Source organism: Acanthaster planci, linkage group LG19 (genome assembly GCF_054643075.1).
Source record: "Acanthaster planci isolate LZ-2023a linkage group LG19, COTS_SCS, whole genome shotgun sequence".
NCBI classification, from domain to species: Eukaryota; Metazoa; Echinodermata; class Asteroidea; order Valvatida; family Acanthasteridae; genus Acanthaster; species Acanthaster planci.
This window is the reverse complement of record NC_141795.1, coordinates 4,357,143-4,380,198: the sequence shown is the minus strand read 5'-3', so window position 1 is coordinate 4,380,198 and position 23,056 is coordinate 4,357,143. Positions and strand designations below refer to the sequence as shown.

The 23,056-nt window shown below is 40.5% G+C and overlaps 1 protein-coding gene across 1 annotated transcript in view; it reads right to left on the bottom strand.

The window, feature by feature from the left end:
• The window catches only part of LOC110991066 (neuronal acetylcholine receptor subunit alpha-7-like), a 61,484-nt gene that overhangs the window by 31,813 nt on the left and 6,615 nt on the right, over nucleotides 1–23,056 (bottom strand). Inside the window, exon 2 of the mRNA XM_022256183.2 lies at nucleotides 11,359–11,492. Within this exon, the coding sequence (XP_022111875.1) occupies nucleotides 11,359–11,492 (134 nt within the window). The remainder of the gene's footprint in view (nucleotides 1–11,358; nucleotides 11,493–23,056) is intronic.

The window sequence follows — 23,056 nt, the reverse complement described above, 5'->3', positions numbered from 1 at the left end:
ATTATGAAAATGGATGACGTATGATTGAACAGCGGTATTCAGTACCATGTTTGAATGCATGGAAAGGGATTCTCTTATTTTGTTAGTCGGTCAACATTGTAATTATATCTGCTAAGAAACAAAAAGTTGCGACCAGTCTATTAGGCTTGCTAAACCTTGTCTGCTGCTTAGTTGATTGTTATCATGTGAAATTGATTTCAGAGAGGTAGCTCTTCACGAACCTCATCAAACAGCGGCGTCACTATCTGGGTCACAAAATACCTCTGGTGCTGCTTCATAGCTTCAGTAAAACCACATCTTCTGCGCTGTCTACGGGTCGGTGTTTTCGGCTGGCTATTACCAGCTCACAGGGGAAGGGGTTGCTGGGGCACAAAGTCAATATTTCCCGGGAGTACTGTGCAAGAAAGACTGTTTGAAAAGGAGACGGAATTCTCGGGAAGTTAGGGTGGCAATCAACACGTGTTCTGGTCTCAAGCGCCAGTCGATCAAATTACTGCGCGCCCCACGCGCCCTTAAAAACACAAAACGCGGACGTTTTCCACAGTCTGTTTAAAAACTTGAGTGACGAGTGAACTTTTTTTTACGAAAGTGCTTCACAAAGCGTGAAGCTATTAAATCGAGTTTTTCTTCAGCTGCAGGTAAAACTTTCTATTAGTTTTTGTAAGCGTGATCGTTTATACAGAAACGCCAACTTATTTTCATAATAAATTTAATGACTTGAGTTGCTCAGCGCTGAACTGCAGCAATTGTCTTCCCAAATTAATTTCCATATAAAAGCCGTCGTTTGCAAAATGTGTACGCAATTTTGTAGAGCAAACGGTAACAAACTCTATGACAAGTCAAACCTTTACCTTACCTCAAACAGAAGGGCATAAACAGACACGATGACATGGCACTGAATGTATATTCAAAAAGCTGTATGCCACAGGCAACTTTGATTTATAAAGCTTTCTACAGTTTATAAAGCATTAGAAATAAAGTAAATCCCTTTGGGGAACCCTGTGAATAATGTTCCCCCGCCGCTTTTAAGTTCGCCTGAATTGCAGACCGTACGTACTCTCGAAAGCCGCAGTCAGAGCTGATGGATTGATCTGGACAATCCAATACATTCCCCTCTCAAGGCATCCCAGACTCTAGACTTGTAAAACTACAGATTGGCGACAGACTTTCATTTTAAACAGCATCAATCACTGAAATTCGCCATTTAAGAAAAACGAGGAAAGAACACAGCGCGGGGCTGCAGTCTCTGAGAAAGCCTTCATCGGTTTCTTTCATAGCAACGGAGTCTCTAACTTTATAATATTAATTCTGGTAGGTAAATAAAACGATGACAGGAAATTAACAAATAAAGGTGTTAAAATACCACAGCCTCTGCTACAGTACGCATTTCTTTAAAAATGTCAGCAGTCCTCTAATTAGTAGTTTCTTTGAAGGGTCTTCAGCCTACCAGAATTAAATATCGTCTATGGTTTTTCTGTGTTTTGCAAATTTATTTGATATATATGTTTTATATATATTTGGTAGAACGGTCTAACAACGTCCTGAAAAGCAATATTATGGCTGTCCCAAAGTACAAAGAGAAGAATAGAACCCTCTTGTTAAGCAATTACTCAAGGCACAACGATTTTTGGATAAAGGCTTTTCCTCATAACAATTGCTGCTCATGCGCTACAATTTGGAAGGAAAAATCGAGCGTGATATTTTGTAAGGCAGTTTAAATTTCCTGTAAAAACATGTCCTGTCCAGAAGTTTCTGCCCCAAGTTACTTCGCCCCAACAGCTCAGGAAGCAGGCGTTGTGGTTGATATCTAATTGGTGAATCAGGATAAATTAAGTAGTGCTTTTAGTCCATCAGTGTCTGCTGGCCAAAAGTGCCTATAATGCGTCATTTGTAAGGGTCTGATGCCAACTGTACGGTTTTAGGGAAGCGGACGTGATGCATTGAAGGACAGTTTGCTTTAACACAAAAGAGAATGTTAGTATTGTTTACTCTCAAACAGTAGCGGTCAGTAATATATCACGCATGTTGAAAATAAAAGTGTAACAAATGATGGAAAAAACTCCCACACAGTAGCGGTCAATAATATATCACCCACGTTGAAAATAAAGTATAACAATTAATGATGGAAAAAACTCTCACAGTAGTGGTCAATAATACACCAAGCACGTTGAAAATGAAAGTATAACAAATGATGGAAAAAACTCCCACACATTAGCGGTGAATAATATATCAGGCACGTTAAAAATAAAAGTATAACAAATGATGGAAAAAAAATCTCACACAGTAGCGGTCAATAATATATCACGCAAGTTGAAAATAAATAAAAGTATAACAAATGACGGAAAGAAATTCTCACACATTAGCGGTCAATAATATATTAGGCATGTTGAAAAAGAGTATAACAAAAACAAATAGAATTTGAATTTTGTGATGTAGTTTTCGGTTTGCAGCCTTTAGTTTAATTGCTCGGTGAAGACGGTAAGTGGGTGGTTTAATCAGGTAAACATAAACGCGTGATTACTTCAACGCAAAAAACACGTATAGGATTATTTCGAGAGATATCGTCTTTTAAATTTACCGAAGCTTTCTGAAGCCTTTCGGAAATTCACTTTAGTAGTTCAATAAAAGTATAGAACAGTAAAAGATTTTCACTACTAGTCACATTATGAAAAGATTCAATCAATTCTCGTGATCCCTTCATTATTGGGGACTCTTTGAGGTGGAATTTTGAAGGAGACAGAATATATTAGGGTTCATATTTCCCTCTAGTCATGAGATCTTTGAGCTTTGAAAAGATGACAGAGGTTTAGGCTTTCATGCCCACTTCATGATTGAGACTGGTGTCCCACACAAAACTTGCAGGCGCAGGGGGATTCAACCCGTTTCACAATAAGCAATGCGCTCCAGGGACCGTGTATTATGGAAAAATGAGGGAGGAACTGGATGCCTGTGTAGGCGATACAACCACAATACAAAACCCGATACCCCCAGTCCATGTGGATTTGCACGGGGGAAAGGGACGAAGATAGCCCCGATGAAGATGTCACCTCGAATCGTTAACGGTCGTGCCCGCGGAATTGGATCGGCCTCGATGCAGCGTTCAAAATACAACACAGAGGAAAACGCGGAGATATTCTATACGCTATAGCTGTTGGACAGTGACATTTTAAGGGGATCGTTCTTATTTCCCTTTCGTGGTGGTATGGATTACCAGTTCGGTATGCCATCTTAGATCTCCAAAGGGTAAAATCGCTCATGATTTTCTTTTCGAGGAGGAACACTGACCCCCTGGAAATAACTGCATCGTACCACGGTAATTTGAACCCGATGGTTACTTCGTCATGAAATAAATAACGAAGTATACACACAAGATACATCCGAATCACATATTCTCAATCAGCTTGATTAGACCTACTGTAAGCATCTTCTGCACTACTCTTCACGCCCACTTATTGTCAAAGACTGGACATTAATGTCAAGGACGGTTCGAGACGATTCGAGAAATTTACGGAATGGTAAACTTTGGTTTTTTTTTCTGCTTGAGTTCTGGTGATTTCTTTCTCAACATCTTCAATCTTACATAATAGGGTGAGTGCCACGCGTGAATTATCTGAGGGGAAGTTTCAGGAGGTGTTAGAAAGGAGCTGAATGTAAAGGAGCTTTCACATGGAATTAGAATGTGCATCTAAGCGTAATTCAAACAGAAACGCAAGAAAAACAGGATTTATGTCAACAGGAAGACCGGGGAGGGGAGACTGTAACCACACGGTTCTTATGCACTATTAAAACTGACGAAAATGATTGTAAACAGGGCACACCTTGTCTGTGATGCCTTTCAAACGACACCTATGTAAAAAAGAGTGTTGAGAAGCAATCGATTTATAGCATTGGGCACATTTCGTTTAAATAGGGCAAGTCTGACCCTAAGCTATAACCTACAAAAATACATGCTCAAGCAGGAAGCAGCAAACAGAGAACTCTTCCAAAGAAAAATATACTGACAGTTACGCGGATCGTGGATGTGATGCCCCCGTGAACGAAGAAAAGGTGAAATCCCCTGAGAATATTGTCACGATTTTTTTTCTTTGCTCGTCCAACAAAATGACGAGATCAATATTGATCCCGGGGTTTCCGATTACCCCTGAATGGCGCAATTCATATCGGGCATCAGCCAGACAAATTTCCTTTTTCATTAGGAGTGGATGGTCCGGGCAGACTCAACCAGACTCGGGACTCACGTGACTTTATGAGTCTTATCCCTTTTCTTTCCTATGACTTCTCGTTGTTTATCTCCTCCCAGGTCAAAAACGTCTTTGGCAGTATAAACGCAGGTTCTATTCTCATTTCCATATCCCTAAAAACATCTCTTTTCAAGCGTGTCCTTCTCTTAGCCATCACTTCTAAGCATTTATTTCCGGATAAATGTGCCAGGTCTAGCACAATTGTGTCATGTTGGGTACGGATATGGGAGGTCAGGAACGGAAAAGTCCTCCAGCCCCCATTGAACCTAGATTTTGCTTATCGAACTTTGGTTTTATTTTCCTGAGCTTCAACGAACTTCCGTTCAACTAAAAATATTCCTTCATGCGCTACAGTTACATCCATTATGGAATTCGTTGTATTCAAAAATTCCAAAAGTTCCATAGAGCAATGCGATATCGTTTGCATTTAGAATTGAACTTGTAGATATTAAAGTTGAATATGACGTCTTTTAATTTTTGAGAAGTTCGATTTTGGGGTTTAATGATACCACTGTTATATTGGTTCGCGTGAAAAACAATTCATAAAGCCAGCCATTCATAGCCATTCATATACTGCAGCTACAGTATGCAATGATTTGATGCGGATTTATTATTGTTATTGATAAGGATATATTATTGTTATTGATAAGTAATCATTATCGATAAGTAATTACTTGCAATAAGGATAGAATCATGTCCATTTTGAGGCTGGATGTCCTTTCACAATATTGTCCATCTGATCTTAGTGTAAATTATGCATTGAAAAAGGAGTTGGATTTACCCGCCAACTCTCAATTTGTTTTCACTGTTTCAAAATGGTACACCACCCAATGAGCTCTATTTCCTCTCCGATGTCCAGCATATTGACAAAACCCTTTCACCCTAATCACTTGTCCCGGGTCTTTAATTTTTCTCGCTGTTAGTTTTGCTTGTTTTGGCCGTAGCTTCTTGTCAGCTCCAATATTTGCACGCTCGTTTGGCTGCTCGCCCGAGGTGTTTTTCAGAAAGTTCGGGGCCATAACTGACCGCTTGCAGGAAAATTCAGATAGCCTTTCCTCTCGAGGTCCTTTTTGAAGGATTACGCTTCTACATGATATGTTTTACTGATTTTACTTATCGTAAAATCAGTACGCACAGAAATCGTTCAACATTGATATCATTTCCCACAGTGCGAACAAAGCAACCGATTCCGCTCTTCGTATATTATGCATCCGGGCTGTTGACACTCTGATCAAGTTTCTGCCAGGCGCGCTGTTTCTCAGTCGAAAGCAAACACCCCCTCGAAAAACGGTGGCACTGGACGAACTTCATTAACTTCTTAAATTACCACAGAATGTCTGATATTAGCGAGAAAATATGAGGGGGCCAGTCTAGTTTATTCAGAGTTGGGAGTGTTGAGCTCGATGGCATAGATTTTACGTTGGGGGGGGTAGTCAGTGTGGACAACGCTCATCACCTGTCGGGGCCTCTGCTAGCTGTCAAATACAGCGGCTCTCACAGCTGAGACCTGTGATGGAATCGACGCGGAATTGGAAAACAGGTGTATTTGGCGAACGGCGACCGATTCTTACAGTCGCCTGACGGAATAGATGGGTCATCACTGCGCGTTTTTCAAGTGGGCACTTGCAGTGAAATCACGTTGGAGTCCCAGCACCAGCCCTGGTTTATCATAAATCTTTAGGAATCGGCACAAAAACAATTCTGCCCTCTGTTTGATATGTAACTTTTCTTGATGAATAAAATAAAGGATACTCTCTTTGTCTTTTGACACCCCCTTAAGAATTTAGCACCAATACACAGCCACATGTTCCCTCACGAGGTAGGGTTCACAAGCGATAGCACACAGGATTGCTCGCTGAAACCGCCACTTTTCAGTAAATTATAGGGCCACCAACAAGTCTTTCTCTGACAGTTAATTAGCCAAGAGAGGACCTCTCACATTACGACTTCCCTGACAACTGGAAAGATATTACCTCTCACCACGTTGGAACAGTTAGGCTGCATGCCAAACCACGTGAAGATTGAATTCGGTATTTAGGCCTGCTAAACAGACATTTTGAAAAACATCATTGAAAAAATCCGGAAATAGAAACCAGTACTGTTTAAAGGGTTGTATTTGTATAGCCATGTTCTATCAAGGCGTAGGCGAGTGGATGTCTCCCTCATTCGACCCGAACGCCAATCAAGCACGAACTAATTGTTACCTTGTGAAGAAAGACTTCGGTTGGAGATGTATTTGAGGACGCAAAAGATATGGCATGACCGTACAAATCGAGTGTACTTCATAGAGCAGTTTCCAGTGAAAGACAGCACAATCTTAGATCTTGATACGTGCTCCCGAGCAGTGATCTTTAATGTAGGAAGATCTTTGCATTCAAGATAACAAGGCGCATCAAGTTCGTCAAAGAGGTGAAAGATGTTTGACAGAGAGGTATAGTGAAAGTCAACACCTGCTTGAACTTGAATAAACACTGGTATGAATATCGGAAGATAGTAGAAAAACCTGTAAGGAGGGAAAATGGATGGTTAGCTTGTTCATTGTCCAGGAGCAGCACCAATATATGTGTGTAATGACAGTAAGACTCCATGGTCTGCGTGCGCATTCCTTCACCAGCCCCTGCTCGTAATTCGAAAATGACGCTGACTGGCTATTCAGTATGAATATACATCAACATTAGGGAGACATTCCCATAAGAACGTGCACAAAATTTTTCCAACTTAACTGTCCCATAATTCAATATTCCCTAATCTGATCTGAACGAAACTTTGAATGTTTTCATTTTAGACCCTAGTCTATCATCTCTCAAAATTTGGATGGTAAAATTTGGCCTCCTTCTGGTAGTTTGAAAACAAGGAGACACTTAGATGTCTCCCTAAAAGCCAATGTCTCTTTAATGCTGAAAATTTACCACAAAATGTCTCCTAAATGACCTATTTGTAAATATATATGAACTGCTACAATACACATGTACACGGACTCACAAAGGACAACTAAGGAGACAGGACCACACAATGTAGACCTACGCGTGAAAGTGAAACCTTGATAAACTGTTAGTCAACCAAATCGATGTAATGAGCCCCGCACTGGGCAAGGGAGGGCGCAACTTTAACGGAGACTCCTTTGGCGGGAATTGCTTTTCACCGGTTAACAAACGACTATGAAATTCACACGTTGAGGTCGCGTCGGTACCAACAAAATGAACACTCGCTACCAACATTGGTCTTTTCAACTGATGAAGGGGTGCTTCTGCTCAAGGCGGATAATGAGGGAAAATGCACTCCATTGTGATGATAGTTCTATTAATGATTTATGCATCACATCACCTTTTACCACCTTACCTTTTCTTCTTGAAGTTTTAAGAGATGTGTTGGGTGGCAATAGTCGTGAATAAAGTAGTGCAAACAGGCAACCGATTGCGTGTATATGTTGCCAGGTGGTGGGTGAACTTAACTGAGTGACAATCGAGTTGATGGGCCTCGATGGTCCCCAGAGCATTCATGATGCCCTAATGATCTGATAAAAGCCAGTCCCGATCTATAGCGCCTCTTGCTTTTGACGGGTTCGCAAAAAGGCGGTGTTATCAAAGAACTGGATCATTCCGGGCAGGTGCTCCGCCAAACGGAGTCCGTCCGCATTTTGCTCTGGCAATAATAAAGTACAATATGCCACACCTGTAACTCCAACCAAACGGGGCACTTTAGAGACGCTTGGTGGCAGTAAACATACCGGTCCCACGTTATCGGTCCAGTACTGTTTCCGTTATTTTGAGTGACAACAGTGGACAAGTCATGTTGGACATGTATGATGGCCATCACCAAGCAAAGTCCCGCGTGTGTTTCCACCGTAATATAATGTCATCATTGCTATTTTTGAGACCATGTATTTCTAACCCCTTGGTATACAGAGAGAGAGATTCCTGCATAATTATGTGCATAATGAAACTAATTTATACCTATACCGGTTGCAGAATAATACCATTATTGTGAAGTTTCATTTGCCATTTACTGAAATGCAGAATGTTTATATTTTTGACAGACTGTTTGCTGACAAATTCCTTCGTATCTCCTCCTTATAGTCTCAGTGTCGTCCGTCTACTGTATTTCACTCAAAAGGGGAAGGATACCTGCACGTACATTTTATATTTGGTTTTGTTTCTGGTGTTCCTAGGTGCTTCAATCCAAGAGTGGTTATAAGTTGAATCAACTTCAAGTCCTATCGTTAATGCTGTAATTTAAACCATTATTTAATCTCCAAGCATATGAAAATTTCGGTCCTATTGACTTTTTTTCGCAGTAACATTTATTTGATCACTTCAATCAGTGAGCTGAGTTTGCCTTGCGCAACCTTTAAAAAATTGCTGTCTCGAGATAAATTAATGACCTATACCATTCCATTTCAAGTCTCTGGGTCCAATTGTCGGATTGTTAGGTCTATTAGCCTATGTGCAAATTTAAATTTGAATAGGAACTTTAATCCTAAACAAACATGCAAGAGTAAAAATCCAATTATACTGTTTCAAACTACTCCACATAAAAAGAATTTGAAGACGCCTTCTTGAAAAGTTCACGATAGCACTGAAACGTTACTCTAACCAACTAACTGACCACTTGTGTCAATAACAGTTGATATCAAGGAGCAACGCGAAATTGCAGTTTTGAAGCCAGCCCTTTGTGGTGTCCGTTTTGCCACCTGTTATCCGCAGAGTTAATTGCCCCGTGCGGATGAGTTGATCGGCTGTCACACGGCTGACGAGGGTGATGTAATCACACGCGGCGACACAAACGGTGTGTGGTTCGATCAGAGGCCACCAGACGGGCTGAAAGTCCACGCTCAAACCCATCTTGTACAAAATCTGTGCGCCGTGCGTCGTTGGAGATCGCAAAGGGCATTTATCCTGGACTTGTTGAGAGATTTAAATTGACATTGTGGCGCGGCCCCTTATTAAACCTAAACACCTCAGCACTTCAAGTACCTTTACCGTGGAGTATCCTACTAACTTTAAAGGGGCAGTGATATTTTTACTTTTTAGGTAAGGTAACTTGGTCTACCAGATGGAGCAAAGCATTTTTTTTAATCGCTAAATAATGACATAATTTTGGAGGAAAGCTAAATGTTGGTGTTAAACTATTGTGTTAACCTTTTGAGCAGCGTAAATTAAACACAGCATCTCATCTGCTTGTTTCAGTAATAAATAGCCGTATGCAATTTGTTTTGCTGAGCTGCTTCTACCAATAGAGCTTCTACATAAAGCGCCACAAGGGGAATGGAGAATATTGTCTTACTCGACCTTCTAAAAAACCACGCTAAAACAAGATGTATGGTCTTTTTAGGGAAACAGTGGTGCTTCCTAACGCCTTCTTGCCCCCTCGAGTCCATCAAAAATTACGCGTACTTGAGTTCAGTCTGTCGAATATAACAGCCTCGAGTCCCACGCAATCCATTCTGATCGCTTGATTATCCGCCCCTTGTGTGTTGTATTGATCTGCCTCCAGCCGAGGTTACCCTTGACCCAAGGCCACATCGTCGTCACGGAGCTCAAGTGCAAAGGGGAGACAGAGTTAGAAGCAGATTGACAAATTGGAAAGGAAGGACCGGTTCCTCTTGCGCGGCAGGTGCATTTGAAAGTTGCCAAAACACAATTTCGAGCCTTTCAATATGAAAGATTATAATCAACTTGAAGGATATCGTAATAAGATATCAGTATATTAATAAAGTACTTTAACTAATATTTGTTACATTCTGAGATGTTTATTTGTAATTGTATGTTTTATAATATGTACCGGTATATATTAGTGTTATATTTAAGAGAGGAATTCACAAACGATATTTATCGAGGATATGTAACATCAGGATAAAATGAAACAATAGAAATAGAAATTCCTGTTAAAAACCTGCTGGATTGACAATATTTGTATCCAACAAACTTTGTGATCTTAACGAAGTGTATTTACGTGTCTTGAATGTAACACATTATGCATCACTAGGTCTTTTTTCAACATAGTGGCGTTCGACACCTCCATACTAAAAATTCACAGGACAGAGTGAAAAGGGGCACAAAATTGGTCAAATGTAAAAGTAGCGCGTGTTGTTGGACATAATGCTGGGGGGCGACCGTCACATTTTCTAAAGGTACTGCTGGCGAATTCGATTAAAACCACGCGGCAGTGTCACCAGCGGCCGTGAGGCTTTTCACCTGATAAAAAGGCAATGCCGCTTGCCACACGTTAAAAATTCACCCACTTTTTGCCCTTGGAGAAATTAACGCCACCGCGTTTCAGAGCGAAAAACCTCCTCAGAAATGTAATACTAATGTAAAGGTTGAACTAAAAACATGTTGGGAAGACTCAGTAGAACAGGGTACTGGCCACGTTAAGTGGCGTCATTCAGAATTGTTGGAATCCTGGTATTTTATATCCGGATAGATAGTCACTTCCAACACATCAATTTCATCGGGAGCTGCCAGTGTTTTGAGAATGAATACATCAGTTCATGATGTCAATTATATAATCCATATCAGTCAATATAGCTTGGTCCTTCATTGGTGCTCTAGTCTCTCTCATTTGTCCTTATTCTCTTTTCTTACCCTTCATGTATCTTGCCCCTTAGGTCTCCTATACGTCCCCTCCCCCCGTTATCCTTCCCCTCGTCCCTAGTCCCTACTCTCAATATTCCATCCTATTTTACCCCCGCCTTTCTATGTGTTGCTTATAGCTTGTGCGTGTGTGGTATATTTTGTATTTGTTTCATATTTTACATGTGTAGTTGTTCTTTGGTTTGCTTTATGTAATTTAGTGTATTTATTTAGTATCTGTATATACATGTATATTTTATAAATATCTGTAATTGGCAGGCAACCGCTGGTGGTAAATGAATTTAAAATGAACAAAATGAAAATATTCTATAGATTATCAATAATCGCACTGTCGACGGTAAGCGTGCGCATACGACTGGGCAAAACGTCCTCAATTGTTTATATTCAGTTTTATTTCTACCAGTTTCCATATCGATATGCAACTGATTCGATATGCTGATTTTCACTTTTGGAGTGTTCTTGAAAAAAAAAATGAAATTCGACCGCATTAAATACCTCACATCCAACATGGAAGAAATACTCACGAATGAGATGACATTGACAGGTACAATTTCGTGATAAACTGTCACCGTGACTGACTCGTTGATAACTGGTCGGACCAGCCGGTTGTAATCTGTCAGTATCTCTTTTACTAGAGGTCTGGTGTCTGCGTAGACCACTGTGAAACAAAGAAAGAAACACTTCCAATTACAGTTGGTCATATCTGTGAAAAAGCACGTTTGGTGCTAAAACGACGAATATAGCGGGCAGAATATTGTGTACCTGCAGCGCCATGCTTACCTCGTGTATGGCAAGGACATTCCTGGCTAAATAATCACATTCTTCACTGTAGGCCAAATATGACTCACTTCAATTCACCTCGTCTAAATCTGTCATTAAATACCTTGCTACATGATTTCCTTCAGTAGTCATTCGAATTTAATAATTTTATGAATGTGGAAATGAATTGAATAATGTGATTGTGAATTGAATAGGATTTTTTTAAAATGTATTCATATAAGGTACTATTCTTAATGTTTATTTTAATCAATTGGCATTTGCTTTTTATTTACAAGTTTGTGATTCTCTCATAAAGTGTTTGAGGTTTTTAATGGAAGACGCTATATCAAGAACAAATTATAATTTTTATTATTAAAATGCAAATAAAATTCAAGTAGGAAAGAACTGTCAGAGGTAGGACGGTCGGTGTACATGAACAAAAATTATATATGCAACGTAAAAATAGCGCCCCCTAATGTTGCAAAACTGCAACTATTTCCCTTCACTTTGCGAATAATGTAGACTCTCATAGAGTTTCTAAAAACGGAATTTTATTATCGTCCCATTTTATACTCGTAGAGCCAAAACACTTCAGTGTCTTGCATAAATGCATTCCACAATTTTCGACAGTGTGGCGTGCAATTTTTGGGATGAGTGTGGGGCACTGTGATCCATCACAAATGCAAATATCAAAATAGACTATCAATTCCGCCGGCTAGTTATGCGGCAGGCTGTTAAGGACATCGTGACCTGTGATAATTTGTAATCGTTTCTGAAGTTAAACGCATGGCGGCACACGAACGGGTAAAAGATTTTGCTCGAGAAGGGCATAATCGATATTTTTTTTTATTGACGCTCATGCATGCGGAGCGCATAGTTAAAGGTAGAGTCACCGCTTCAAGCGTAACATTTGAAGAGATATCTCTATTACGCAATAGAGATATCTCTCTTAAGTTACCGCTTCCGATACGTTTGTGTTTTAAAAATCTATTATCTTGAGGGGTTGTGAATCGTGTCTCGGTACTCGTAATCCCATGGTTGTTTACATTAGGAAACTTTGCACAACCCTTTGGCTCAGTGGAACTTTGTGCGTTAAGATACAAAGACCTTTCCGTTGACCCAGTGTGCGGAACGGAAACATAATAGAGATGTCTGTATTAAAACAGGACGTACTAAAGAGATATCTCTATAATTTATAGAGATATCTCTACGCCATATAAGCTTGACTCCCACTCAGAATCCTGCAGTCTCCTGAAGACGGACCGAGTATACTGTTTGAAACGTTGAGCTCTTCCCCGCTTCTTCTCAGAACCACACATACTCAAGAAAGAGATTGATACATGGTGCAGCTGCAATCATTTCACCCTTCTAGTTTCTTTCACCATGAAATCCTTCCAGAGATATCTCTATTAGGAATAGAGAAATATCCCTAATAGAGATATCTCTATTAGGAATAGACATATATCCCTATTATTGGCGGATTAAATGTTAAATTTGCACGCCATACATTCGGCTTTAACAGTGAAAGGCATATGGCGGGTAAGGAAAAAACTTTGATGTTCACAGCTGTGTGAGGACGGCCGTAGACCTCATAATTTGAACGGTTGGAGACAAACCCTCACATTTTGTTCGCATCTTTTCAAAGAGGTAGAGGAGAAAGCCACCCTCTCAGAGAGAGCCTTTACCGCATATTGTCTTCGGGCGGTTCCGAGCCTATCACTGCGACTTCCGCGCCGAAAGAGCAGGGGTCCAACACGTACTGTCACGGTGAAGACCACAATATTGCCTGTCCCTAGGCGCATCTACCTACTGACGCAGTCGGCATCTTCAAGGAGGCCCCCGAGATCCGGACCCCCAGCCGATCATCATGCCTCCCAGTTAAATATCCCTGTTTAATTGTGAATATTCGGCTTTTTTATGTTTGAAATGAGAATAGAACTTCAGTTGCAGTATCTGGCATTCAGACTTTGGGAAGGAAGATGAATATCAAGTGCACGCACGTCCGATCGAAGTGAGAAAGGCAAACATCATTGACAGCGAGCCCAGTAGAACCGGTCTCCTGATGAGCCACCTCCGTGGTTCACAAAATAAATCGTGTCAGCGATTTCGCAGAAACAAATTAAAATTTCATCGAGAATTAACTACAAGGTGTGTGTGTGGGGGGATGACACCTTATAAACTCCTGCAAACACTCCCTTGTTCTGGACTTTAAAGACCAACTCCGATGATGCTAACTTTTCTAATAAGAGTTGCACATATATGAACATCTTCCTTGCAATACACGTTTTTGTGAATAAAACACAGTTTTTGTACCCATTTTCCCCGGAGCCATTCCGGTATTGTAAAAATGGACGTGTCGTCACGACTCATTACCATCTAATGAATATTGATTTTTTTTTTACCACGGAGAGGAAATACCACAATGCGTGCGCTTTAGGCAGACATAGCACGCGTAGGCGCAGACGACAGCGCTCTCATTCTTCGGAAACTCGAAGAATTTCAATCCCAGTTCTTTCGCAGAATGTATACATCTACCAATGACACGTGATTTCTGCACTATTGTAAATCATGAAGAAAGAAGCACAGACTCAGAAAAGAAATAAGGCGGCACGGTAGACCCGCAGCACGCAGATCGATCCCCGGTATGCAGTACACGCACATATAGCTCCATGTTCATGTACATGTACGTTTGTAGCGGAACCAGTCGTGTCATGGATACCAGTTTCATTGTTTTCACCGGTGTTACATCTTAAAAATTTCGTTTCTCAATAGCGCCGTCAGTGGTCAAATTGTGGAAATTTTTCATGAATTCGAAGACACTGTTCAAAAGTTTGGGCAAAATCACAAAACATGCAAACGCAGTGCAGACATGATTTGGTAATGAATATATGATTTATTACACACTTAACACAATCATGTTTTTTTATTGTTAAAACCGTTGGGGTTCTTTAAAAACAGAAAATGCCGCTAAGGTGTTTGATACCTAACGACAACTGAGAAACCATTCATTACGCACCCCCAAACTCTTGGCGTATACTTAGAGACAATTAATCAAACAGCACATATCTCACTGTTTGAGTATCACCTTTAACAGTCTGTTGTACCAGCAGGTAGCTCCAAATTACCCCCTATGATTAATTATCACCGACATTATGAAGCACTTGATAATTCAATTTACATCCCGACAAATGGCCGGGCTGGTTATTCGTTCTTCTATCGATAGTTGATGTACCACCGTTTCCCCTATGCCATGCTTGTCTTGTTGTCCTTTACAACATCTGCACTGTAGTTGTAAGTGTATTTGCTTCCAAGGGTTGCAAATCAAATTCTTGTGTGACCTTTCTATCTGCATAGGTGAAAGGAGAGGACCCTATATTTTGATGACTTCCTTCCCTTTTCTGTTGTCTTAAAACTGTGAGTGCCCTGTTGCATGCTGATGCACTATGATTACTCATATGCTCGACTAGTCATCTCATACAGGCGTCAGACTTTCACTGCGTCAGGCTAAAATGCCTACCCTCGCCAATCGAGGCGGGCGTACTGGACCCCGTGTCGTACGCAGGAGTGTCAAAGAAAACCCTCACTGTTGCCACTCAGGGAGACAAAATGAGGCTTTCCAAACTCGCAAAGTGCAAAGCTGGGTGCACGCCGTGCATGCTCGGAGCAAGGGATTTTATATTTCGAAGAGCGCTTGATAAGATTGACATTTGTATGTTGAAATACCTCAGATATCAGGGTTTAATATTATCTGACGCCGAGAACCGCAGAAACTCATAACGCAGTCGGATACACACGACCCAAGAATTAAATGATATTGAAAAGGAACCAGAAACAACATAAACAGACATACTATGTCGTTGAAGGTTGTGTCTAACGAACCAGTTCAATATTTTGAAGTATGTCCGACGTCATTCGGGCCCAGCAATAGGCATGCGCGAGGTCTGCCCAATCAGCATGGTCATATGCTGACTTTGAGCTGAGCGTGTTGTTTTTTCTCAAAACGACCTTGGCGTTTTGAAACACCGAAGTGACTGACACCTGCACTCATTTCTGTTCATGTTTCATTCCAACGCTCATATATACGAAGTTAGGAACTCAATGTCCCCAACATTTGAAAACAGTTGAAACATTATTTGCTTTGACGTCACACATTCATGCTCGAATTCTGCTCACTCACCGAGTTTTGGACCGACGGCCTTTAAAATTTCAAATCAGCGCAACTGCACGCGGCCGGACAGGCGAAAACAAACATGCCTTGGACAATGAATGCACGTGTCTTCAGCGCATGTCCGCCTCTACATTCCTGAACACGGCCCTGTGTCGTTAATGGATCTCTTTGGTGGAGTTAGACGGTCCTTTTTAAAGTGTCTGCAAATATAAAGTCCCTGTGGTTCAATGACAAGTCTAACATGAGGTAGATGTTTGATAGATAAAATTATCTTTAAGAATAAAGCGTCATGTCTTGTCCTCTTGGCTCTAAAAGGTAGTTTTATTTGCGTGTTAGTGCTGATGGTAACGTCAAGACTTACTTTATTTTTTTACTCCGGAACTTCTCCCTAAGTTCACTTGGACATGACTCAAGAGCAGTCATCCACCCTGCTCTCTTTTGATGACCCAGTTACCAAGACAACAACACAGGGCATCATGTAAATTCATGACATTTGAGCTCGATTGGTTTCATTTTGCGATAACTCTGCGTCAAGCAATTTATCGGAAATTAAGCTTTTATTGTATCATCGACAAACCTGTAAGTTCTTCTTTTAAAACACACTCCGTCGGTCGTCATTAGTAATAAATTTCTGGCCAGTTTTTTTACGAGACAGGAATGTATACAGAGCGTAACGTCTACAGCAGTAAGAAAAAGTGAGACAGGCGCTTTACAAAAGCTCTGTCTGGCATGCTTCAGGCAACAGCGTGAATTGCTCCATCTTCAATTGACTCCGCGTTTATTTCCCGTGTGACTCGAGCGACTGTCTCGTTCTTGCAAGCACACCCCACAATTCACGTTTTGAACGTCCACGACCGCGTTGTGAAGAAGCTGTTCTATACATCTGTAAATATCACAACAGTTTGCCCGAGTCATCAGTCTTTTCACGAAGGGACAAATTTTTGATATCACTATTTCTCAAGAAAATGGCATTTGAAGTTGGTCTCCCTTTCAAACGCTTATTTCTCCAGTATTTTATAATAATTTTGGCCAAAGTATCTCTTCGTGAAGATGGTGACGAAATACCGGTCATAAACAAATTCGTAAAATCTAACTTCTTCATCTGTAATCATTCTTCAGTGTGGATCTTATTGTTGTGCATTGGCAATGATTACTCATATCTTGACAGATATCCCTCTCGAAGCAAGCTTTTCTCGTGACACAAACTGATGGGGAGAAAAATGTGAAAACTAAACAGTTAAATTCAGCTAAAGTGGAAGTGAAAAAAAAATCAGGAGTACCCGTTGGAAGTCAACTGTTTTCAGAGACTTAAACACCCCTCATATTCAGGTTGCCCGTTGAAGCAATGCCGACTGAAATGAAACCCAAGTCAACGGATTTATTTTGCTCTCTTTTGAGCTATTCCATCAATCAGTCGGTGCAATTACCCCGGCTCAAATCACTCTTATCTCGGAGACCCCCTTTCTCACTTTCCAGGTCGTGTTCAGTGCGGTTCCTCGCTCCCCCTCTCTTAAAGGACCCATGCCGGTGGTTTTTAACGGAATCCCTAAATTGCACTTTTTTTTATCCCATCTCGTTTCATATTTCCCTCTGACGTTTTAAAACAGTCTTTTTAGTGTAGGTATTTTCATATTCATGAGCATAGCACTACTGGCGCCATTTGAGTTAGGAGCGTCAGCAGGATAGCTGTTTGGACAAAGTAAATTAAGGGAAATGTTTCCCCAGCTCAATGACTATCATTCAAGTTTATGTAAATTTTTAAAAAACGCAAAAACTACATTGCAATGAGCTACATTTCAGATTGATTATGTTTAATGATGTAAAACTTGCTTAACTCGAGATCCAGGAGAGCCTCCACTAAGATTACCACACAGCATGCAATATTCTCATGTCCACTTTAATGCCAAGGACAGTATAAGTTTTGGAAGAGCACATAGCATTAAACGTTTGATTGGAAACATGCTGGGGACGACTCTGGCTCAATCAATTTGGATGTGGCAGTGAGTGGGGTAAATATGCTACGGAAGCTCCAACAGAACCTTCATCTAAGGGTAATAGCTATAATTTTTCAGTGCAGTCTGAGTTTAAAAAAATATTGCCGTACTTTCGTTTTGACCGTAAAGTTTGACGACTGGAAGGGTGACAAAATCTGAATTATGCTTTGAAAAGGCGAGTTTGTATGACATTGCTGGGTTTCATGGGTAGCGTTCATCGGGTTGGACTGGCTAGGGATCAAAATTCACTGTATGGCGTTGCGCAGAATAAAGATACAGTGGCACACAGGTGTCTCTGATGGTATTTCTGCCTTTCAACCAAATGATGAAGCTAACGTGTCTTGATTATGATCGTGCTTAAAAGCATTCTCAATCATTCGACAAACTCTGAACATACTGACAGTCACTAAATCTTCATTGTAGGAAACGTGTTGGACATAGCATTTAAAATGGATGCATTGCCACACTATTCACCCACGTGAAAAAGAACGGGAAATTCTGCAGTCCGTGACTTCAACGCCTCTTGATACATCCCAACGTGACTGCAGTGCGTCTAGGCTTGAAATGTGTCGTCGACATGACTGATTTAACCGAATTAATTCCTTAATACTTATTTCATCATCCTTTTTCTCAGACTTGACATGAAGCATGACGTGGGGACCCGTCAAGTCATGTTAATTTGTGTGACTTTCTGCTGAAACAAGTGTCCATCCTATGAGAAAGATTATCGTTGGCTAAAAATCCAAAATGCTCACATATTTATGTGCCTTTCAACGTCTTCACATTGTTCGCAATAATCAACGCCAATAAAGGATTGCTCATTACTTCGGAACAGTTAACATTCCAAACTGTGGTTACCTTTTTAGGTTCTACAAATAATAACTTTTCTTGACATTAATCTAAACACGACCAATGGCTGAGTTTTCTTGGAATATGTTTACAAGTGACAGCAATAAGACGCGCTCGCTTTGGGGTCAAGCATGATCGTGTGGGATATTGGAGTCATCTAGACTAACCCACATTTAAAACTACCTCGAGTTGGTTATTTTTCAAAGGACTAGATCTTCATATATGTTTGTTGAATGTGCCATAAAAATATATATATCATGAGAACGGAGTTTGTTTTCCCGTGAGGTACAAGTACTGTCCACAATATATCCAATAGGCATTTTACAAATTGCACTATATGTAAACGGCACTTTTCTTGAAGTACCAAAAATATACCACACAAACACCAGGAGATCTTAAGACCACAAGTAAGAACAACATTCACTCTCGTTAGTCATGGCTATGTTACTAAATTCAATCCAAAGTTATACAAACAATTATGGCAGAGAGCGCCACAAAGACGAATCAGCCGGCATTCCTGATCGGTAATAATGCCAGAGGTTCCGTCTACTAGGTTTTTTTTTTGGGGGGGGACAGGGCACACTTAATAGACTATCCGTGTCACAGATCACTCAGACTCCAATATCAGGCTGTCATATCATAACAATATTGCTAACATGGTCCCTAACCATTAATTTTCTCCCGGGTAAAAGCAAACCATTGCATTTGAACGCACGGTTTATTACATGAAATCTGAGACTATGAAAAGACTAACTTTAAGGAAACAATGCACCAGAGTGCCGTATGGTAACTTTTTGTATAAAAGAAAATGCCATTTGAACGTATTAAAAAAAGTGACTGGCTGGATTAGCCCACATAACCTTTGTTATTCGCATGAACCTTTTACAAGGTTTCCCCAAATATCATAGCACCTGAGAAAGGTGCATTGACCAAAGACGCTTGAAAATGTTTACACCTTAATTGGGGCTATATAGTGTTCCTTTCAGAACAGCTGATTATGATCAAAGGTTTCATTTTTTACAACTCAAATCATTCTTCATTCGGCATTGACGAGAGTGATATGTGAAATTCAACCATGAAATCATATTCGTTTTAATAATACCTTCATTAAGCTAGATTCAGATGTTGCCAAATAATTTATAACCGGGTTGAATAATTATCATAGGCCTACTTATCAATCGCTACACTTTTTAAAAACCCAACTGACTGCTTCTTGAGTTTTGGTACTAAACACCCGCCAGATTCATACTTTGTCTGCTAATGCTAGTTTTCATCCAGAAAGTGACATTTCTTGTACCGATAAACTCACATGATATTTTCATGAAAAGATAGGTAGTGTAAATGATCTGATTTAGCATAGATCGGGTCTTTACTTAAGGCGTGCAAATGATTCAACGGTAGTAAAGTATTGCCATTGTACCCGACGTATTGCCTACTTGTTACTAAATCTGTCATAATCTTGATTAGAAGTCAAACCACAAATCAGAACACAAGTAACAGGAAAGGAAAAATGACAAGGGAATACACTTCACAATTTATTGAAGTAGCTCGCTATTTGACCTAAATCTCGATAAAGTGTGATTAACTTGTGATTATTTCTAATTGATATTGTTTCAACTTTGATTTATTTCCAAAAGCATCTGATCAGAGAGTCTAATCAGTGATAACACGTCTTACGCTAAAAAAAAAGCCTATACCAGTTTAAATTATTTGTGGTTGGACATAGATAAAGCGACAAGCATGCACTTTAATGGATAGACGAAGGAGGCGCCATTGTAGTACGTGAAAGTTGGAGGATTTCATTGTGTAGGCCTAGGTTGCGCACGTTACTGGTTGTTTAGAATCGCGGCTTGATGCCTGCGAATGTGTGGCAGGAGTCTTTGTTTAGCGGCCCTTTTAATTTACATTGCACGTAAACAATGTGTATGTATTTTTTGCTCTTAAAAGTTCTGATCCTTGGCCGAGATTAATGCAATGCGATTTGAGCTAAGTGTTTGGGCGATAAGAAACATACCCCGTTGGAGACCGCGTGGAGTTTCGGATTCCAGTATCGTTTCAGTGCTCGCAACGTCATGCTTGTGACGCAAAACCATTTTTACCACTTGAGTGTTTCAACGTAGCAGCACACACAACGCCAAATGTTGCCGCAATGGCAAGTGAATTTTCGACCGAAGAGGTTTCAAACTAGGGTGTGTAAATCCAAGAGAAGTTCCGTTAATTCAGCTTGTCATTCACAATCGATCTCTCAAGTCCACGAACGCAATAAACGTCTTTGCTTTAGTAAAACATGTCAATTTACATTTTCGCTCCTCGGCTATTGTGTACATATTTCTCACTGTCTTTTAATTAAAATTCATCAGAATATTCCGGCATTGCTGAGACAAAATTATCGTCATTTTAATGTTTTCTGCAAGAGTTTATTGCATTGTCTTAAAGTGTTGTAGTGATACTTAATAGAACGTACGCGTGTGTGTGGTATCAACGCGTATTTTGTCATTGTCAGCATCTTCAAATGTGGTGAACCACACAAGATGTCTGTCTGAGGCAAGTTACGAACATTTTCAATAAGCAATTAGAAATGCAAACAATATGCATTTAGCATATTTAGTCACACAGACATTGTACAGACTACTGTCCGCAGCAACACCGCAGTTGAATTAGGATACGTATAATGTGCGTCTCCTAGTGCGTATTTTCTGGTATCACACTATGTTAAGACTTTTGGCGAAAAAAGCCACACCAAGTTGGAGGAAGTAAGAAGAGCAAATTATCATGCAGAAGGAGCATTCAAAATGGGTCAAGAAGAAAAGGCGGGGGAGCAATCAATCGTTTTCAATTATAGCATCTCCGGAGTAAAGACCTTAAGTCGGCCAAGTCCGTGGTCGCGCTGCACTGGCGCCAATTGACACTCCAGCCGAACGTGTGGTTCGAAGGTTGGTACAGACGATCTTTGGGAGTGCGGGCAAACAGAGTGTTTCGAGACGAACCTTTCATTGGCTCCCTAAGAGTACACGTCCGGCCTATCTTGAGAGCATATACCTCTGATGTAAACTTGCTCGGTTTTTCGACAGAAAATCAATTTTTTCTGGTCATCGTTTAGTGCCAACACTGAAGATACAACTGTAACATGTATTTTGTAGCCTTCGCTAAATTTACTATATCACAAGTTTGAAACAGTTTTAAGACAAATAATGAAATATTTGTCATTTTAGAAAGTAAATTTCTTTACGGATAAAATATGTATGAAAAAGCAAGAAACTGTTAAAAGTAATAATATTTTCTATTTCCATACAACAAAACTCACGTAGACGGGAAGACGAATCAGATTGTTGTTTCATACTTTATGTCAGTTTGATGTCTAGATTTTTACCTTGAGGATGGCAGCAACAAACAGCCACCAAATCACAAGGCTCTTCGGCAATCAACTAACAGGATGAAACCGTCTGCATACTCCATGCAATTTTTCTCGTCACCATAGTGATGGTGAATTAAATGGATTCATTGTGGGGGGGGGGCGAACGGTGTCCAACTTACAAAATGTGTCATTTAGAACTCCGGCTATAGCGCTCGCTATCCAATAAAAACAGGCATGATGTGGCCAGCAATAATCCACAGCAGAGAAGATTTTAGTGGCGCGCCTCGGGCTTTTTTCTTACTAGATATATCGGCAAGAAATTGTCCCACTGAATAAAGGTTTGGCAACTCGGGATTGTAGGTTTAGGTGGACTCAGATTGGCTCCAAGTCCTTCCGTTGTCTTTGATTTATAAACATCTTTTGTAGATGACAATAATCTGGGTGTTCACCTGTTTCGATAAAACAAGAAAATCATTTTCTTCATAGGCTGCTAGTGGCCCCTCGTATGAATGAAGGAGCGAAAAAGTGTTTTTGTGCAGGGAACATTGACGAAAGTGTGACGTATTTCAGAGCATGATTTATATGGCAAAGTGGTAATTGCCTCGGTTCGGCCACGCACATTCCCCGGTGTATCCTCAGCGGAGGATAAACACGACGGCTGACGTGGAGACTAGGCCTGGAGCTGGGCAACACGTCAAAGTGCACTGACTAGTTTACCAAGCGGGCTGGGTCAGTCAGAATGATTGAAAGTTCGTGCTCAGCCAATAGCAAAATGCAGGCAATTAATTTTCGTTGTTACTCAGCTATTGACCTTGTTTAATCTAATTTCCGTAACTCGTAGCAATGTTGGCACCACCATCGAACAGCCCAGATATCGCCCCAGATATAACCCCAACCCTGGCCAGCTTACTTAAACATTGTCAAGAGAAGTTGACATATGATCCTGTGCTTAAACTGTATCGAGATGTTCCGATATGTTGAACCTAAGGCGCCCAACTTCTAGGAGGGCCGTATGGTATGATATTTGACACGTTGTCCTGGTACTTTGAAGTGGTATCGAAAATGTTTTCACACTTGGGGCCATGTTGTTGTACGGT